This window comes from Trypanosoma theileri (genome assembly GCF_002087225.1).
Source record: "Trypanosoma theileri isolate Edinburgh chromosome Unknown TM35_Tth_62_V1, whole genome shotgun sequence".
Taxonomy (NCBI): Eukaryota; Euglenozoa; class Kinetoplastea; order Trypanosomatida; family Trypanosomatidae; genus Trypanosoma; species Trypanosoma theileri.
This window is the reverse complement of record NW_021639904.1, coordinates 4,719-9,671: the sequence shown is the minus strand read 5'-3', so window position 1 is coordinate 9,671 and position 4,953 is coordinate 4,719. Positions and strand designations below refer to the sequence as shown.

At 41.8% G+C, this 4,953-nt stretch overlaps 3 protein-coding genes across 3 annotated transcripts; all 3 read right to left on the bottom strand.

Moving 5' to 3' along the window:
• On the bottom strand, positions 1-966 carry TM35_000621030 (uncharacterized protein; the record flags this gene model as incomplete). The annotated part of the gene is made up of 1 exon (XM_029030989.1): positions 1-966. A coding segment is annotated over one exon (966 nt), but the record flags the coding sequence as incomplete, so codon positions are not given.
• An 802-nt stretch (positions 967-1,768) lies between these two features.
• Positions 1,769-2,749, bottom strand: TM35_000621020 (uncharacterized protein; the record flags this gene model as incomplete). The annotated part of the gene is made up of 1 exon (XM_029030988.1): positions 1,769-2,749. The coding sequence occupies one exon, from the start codon at positions 2,747-2,749 to the stop codon at positions 1,769-1,771; it is 981 nt and encodes a 326-aa protein (XP_028877694.1).
• Positions 2,750-3,322: 573 nt separating this feature from the next.
• On the bottom strand, positions 3,323-4,417 carry TM35_000621010 (uncharacterized protein; the record flags this gene model as incomplete). Its single annotated transcript, XM_029030987.1, has 1 exon — positions 3,323-4,417. The coding sequence occupies one exon, from the start codon at positions 4,415-4,417 to the stop codon at positions 3,323-3,325; it is 1,095 nt and encodes a 364-aa protein (XP_028877693.1).
• Positions 4,418-4,953: the final 536 nt, after the last annotated feature.

Here is a 4,953-nt window from a genome sequence, read left to right as displayed (position 1 = left end):
CAGTGTAACCACAATCAGTAGTGGTACACGCACCCACACAGAACTGATGATACTGCTGCTGCTGTCTGCATCACCCTTCTTGTTGTTTGTGAGTTCAGGAGGAATTGTTGTTGTTGTTGTAGTTGTTGTAGTGGTGGTGGTGGTGGTTGTAGCTATGTTATTTGTTGATTCACCCACTGCAGGTGTACTGGCACTCCCACTATTTGTATTATCAGATGCATTTGTGTTTTCAGTTTCCGCTGGTGAAGGTGATGCAGGAGTCTCAGCACTAGCAATGCCAGATGATTGCAATTCATTTTTTTCTTGTGGTTGTGGATTTGTTTGAGGTGTGGATTCCGTATTAAGAGTATTATCATTCCCTGGAGTCTCTTGTGTTCTTGTGTTCGTAGGATTGCTGACCACTGTGCTGATCTCTTGCGTTTGAGGAGAAGCAGGGATTCCTTGTTGTGTGATTTGCTGCGCTTGGGCCTGTACATGAGCTTCTGATTGAGTAGTTTCCCTATGTGGATTCTCCACTGGAGTTAGGGTTTTTTTTTCTCTATCAAGTAGATCATTTTCTTGACTCTTGAGATCATCAGTGTCTAAATCCTCACCTTCTTCTTCTGCCCGCACTACATTTGGATCATTTCGCGAATTTCCATTATTTAATCCAAGACCATTGGATTCAAGAGCAGAAGAAGCCAGTTGTAATTTTCTCTCTTCATTCACTTGGTGTTGATTTCCTTTTTCACTGTTAGGGCATTGACCACCCTCAGGAACACCCTCACAATTTTTAGGAGTATCTTCACCTTTATCACCTTTAGGAGGACACTGAGGACCATCAGAAGAATCTGGAGGACAAGTATCCGAATCAGTTTTAGAAGGGGTAGCAAGAGCAGAAGGGTCACCACCTTCAGCTGCCGTTACAGAAACACAGCCAATACTCACAAGCAATGCGATCACAAACAACACAAAACGCAAAAACATCACGACAAGAGGCCTTTTTTGTTTGGGTCACTTGGCTAAACAAATACATAAAAAACAGAAAGGTGAACAAAAACAAAAAAGATACAATACAATAAAAAAAAAAGAAAGAAAACAACACAAAAAAAAACAACAGTTATTAAAGAAAAAATAAACTTTTCAGTGATGAGTCACCACGGAAACTGCTCCATAAAGCCAAAAAGAAATTATGATATTAGCCGGCGGTCCCACCAAAATAGAATTCAGAGAAATATCGGTGTGCTAGAGTTCATAAGCAATTATGAATAAAAATTTCTCTTTTATTCTTTTTTTTTGCATTAAGCTCATCACCAAAAAGACATAGGGCAAAATACACGACGACCCAACAGCCCTCAAGCAAACAAACAGATATTAATCATTAGCCCATTTTACCCAAGTAAACACTGAAATATACACCAACTATGGGTGTAAGTCTCTATGTGTGTATATACGCAATTATAAATATAAATTCATCTGTTATTATTATTATCATTTCTTTTCATTCCCACCGCAAAAAACAGTTCATCATCATCATCACAGTGCAAGCCCAGGTGCAAACACACAGAGAGTCTCCAAGAACACACACACACAATGGAGTAGCAATAATAATAATTATAGGATAAACACACAGAGAGAGCAAAAACACACAAAACACAATAACATTAAGAAACAAAAGAAGAAGAGAAAATCCCAACAGGTGAAAGATTAGGTAGACTGTATGTATGCATGCAAAAAAGAAAAAGAAAACAAAGGATGACCTCAGTCACACCACCATCACACCACACAATCAGCACACAAGAATACAGGCCAGTGTAACCACAATCAGTAGTGGTACACGCACCCACACAGAACTGCTGATACTGCTGCTGTCTGCATCTCCCTTCTTGTTGTTTGTAGGTTCAGGAGGAAGTGTTGTTGTTGTTGTGGTGGTAACTGTATTATCTGCAGTACCTTCTTGGGTACTTGTTGATTCATTCTGTGCATCTCCAGATTCACTAGCAATCGGTGTGGCTGAAGTGGTCGAAGATGCCTCAGATGTATTCTGAGGTGCATTGGCAGAAGTCTGTTCACCATCAGTAGTACCTGATACTCTAGTGATTGGGGTCTCTTCATTTGGTGTAACGTGAGTGTTTGTGCCATCCTGTGGTTGTCCACCCGATGGAGTTTCTTGTTGAGCAGCATGTTCGCTATTTAGTGATGGTTCTTCAGACACTGTTGGGGTCTCTCCAGTATTTCCATCTCTTCCTACTGATCCTTTACTTGACTGTGCAGGAGGGGATGCCTCAAGGGGTCTGGCATTACCCTGACCATTTATCCCTGAAACATGAGATGGTGTGGTAATATCTTCTTTTCCCAGCAGTTCCTGTTTCTCTTGTATATGTTTCTCGTGGGGCCCCTCTTGCTGTATTTCTTTCAACTGTTCAGGAGTTGTTGACCCCTGCTGCTTAGAACCAGGAGCAGCTCCTGGTACCTCAGCAGCAGTGGAAGAATGGCCACTTGAAGAACCCAATTCACCCGCAACTAGAGAAACACCATCCTCGTTATCCTCAACTTCATCTTCTTCCTTCTTATAGTGACACTCATCATCATCCTCATCATCACCAGCACAGATAATAAACGCAGGAACGGCACGACGAACAAGAGAAGGAACACCAATAGTAGAAGGTTTAATAAGGACATCAGAAGCTTTAGGACTATCAGCCGATACTAACCCACAAGCACAACACAGTGCAAGAGTTAGTAAACAAAAGAGGTAACACCTCACCATTACAGCCTTTGTCAATGCTGCTGATTACTTCAATAGAGTGATACAAGAAATAGAAACAGAAAGGGAAAATGAGATAGAAACAAACAAACATACAACAATACAACAAATACTCACAGTGGAATAGAGAGAGAGAAAAGCAGCAACTGCACAGTAAAGCAACAAGAAAAAGGAATATCCCGTTTGTATGATAATATGTAAACATTAATAGAAAAGAAAAGAGAACACCCCACAATACCCAAATAAGAAAGAGGCAAACACACACAATACCCCATGGCTCTAGTTTATGTATACTAAATTACTGCACACACACATCTGTGTGTACTAGCAAGAGATGTATACCGTCAGTGAGCAGAACAGCCCAGTTTTCTGCAAACACACATAACGGGAAAAGCAAGTAATGGAATTAATTAGAAAAAGAACACACATAAAAGTAAAAAGAAAAGATATTCCAATTAAAGGAGAAAGCTGGTAAACAGATTATTAATTCATTCACCCATGGGGGATGTACGCAAATATGATTATGTTAGTTTAACCATTATTATTATTATTTGCCCTCAAGTGAGTCCCACCCGTTCAGTACACAGTAGCGGAGAACAACACAACCACAATCAGCAGCGATGCTGCAGTGCGCATCCACACAGGAGTGACACTGCTGTCAACATTACCCTTATTCTTCTGCACTGCGGAGGCAATAGAGGTGATCCCTGAATTGGGTACAGGAGATGAAGTGGTGGTAGGTGCTTCTGTGGTGGTGTTCTCGGAGCGTGGCGGAGTAGTGGAATTGGTATCTTGTGAATCTGATGCGGCAGTCGCATCATCAGTTGCAGTAGATTGCTGGTTGGGATTAGAGGTGGCAGGTGTACTGTTATCCCCTGTGCTGTTCGACACTCCTTTGTCACTTTGTAGTGCTTGAGAAGACTCTTGAGTTTGGCTTTGTGATCGTTCTAACGCGATAGAATCTTCATTAGGTGGGGCCTCACCACTTCCAGCTATACTGGGTTGTGTTACTGCTGGTTCGTTCTTCGTCACTGAAGAATCTGACGGGGTGCCTGTCAACGTTGTTTGTGCTGTGGACCCACTTAGAGAAGGATCTTGTGCACCTGCTGCTTGCAGTTGAACATGATGCTCTTCTTGCGCAGGTAGATGTGATGTACCCATCCCATTTTTAAGAGGTTCTGCCTTTGTTGACACAGGAGTAGGATCCGACACTCCTTTAACCTTCCCATAAGTATTCCAGTGAGCACAGTTCATTCCATTAACTTCGGTTTCTCCACTTTTATTAAAACAGTCCTTATCATAGAGTGCTGTTTTAAGAAAATAATCCCATTCCGGAACACCATCATTAGCCATCATCGCCTTTGGCTGACCAGGAATGGTTTTTGTTTTTATGGTTGCTGCTCTTGCGGTACGCTGGCTGCAGAGGTCTGCGTACTTCCCACATGCAGACACACGGCTGCCCGCACCGCATGTAAGCCACTCGCTCGCAGCAGCGGGGCGTACACGCAGCGCACCGCCGGCCCCGCACGACACCTCCACAGCCCCACGGGATACACCACGGCCACTGGGACTGTCATTATCAACAGCAGCAGCAGCCGCCATGGTATACCCGCAGGCGCAGCACAGCACAACGGCCAACACACACATCACACTGCGCATCATCATCATCATGAGAGAGAGAAGGGTTTGTTTCACGTAAAAAAACTGATCTAGGAAGAAAGACAATCAAAAAGCAAAAAAGAAAATAAATGAAGTATCAAACACGTTAGGACACACAAAAATTAATTACCACTATAGAAACTCACATCACAAAAGAAAAACCTACCAGTTAAAGAATGCAATACAGCTCAATAACTTCAGTAAGAGTAAAAATAAAAAAAAAAAGCCCACACTCACAAATATCTCAAAAAGGGTCAGCGACCCAGCAAAACAAAGAAGCAAAAAAACACAAATATTAATCATTAGCCCAATTTACCCAGTAAACACAGAAATACACACCAACTATGGGTGTAAGTCTATATGTGTGTATATACGCAATTATAAATATAATTTCTTCTGTTATTATTATTTCATTTTCCCACTGCGAAAAAAACAGTTCATCATCATCACAGTGCAAGCCCAAGCAGACAAACAGAGAGTCTCCAACAACACACACACAATGGAGTAGCAATAATAATAATTATAGGATAAACACATAGAGAGCAAAA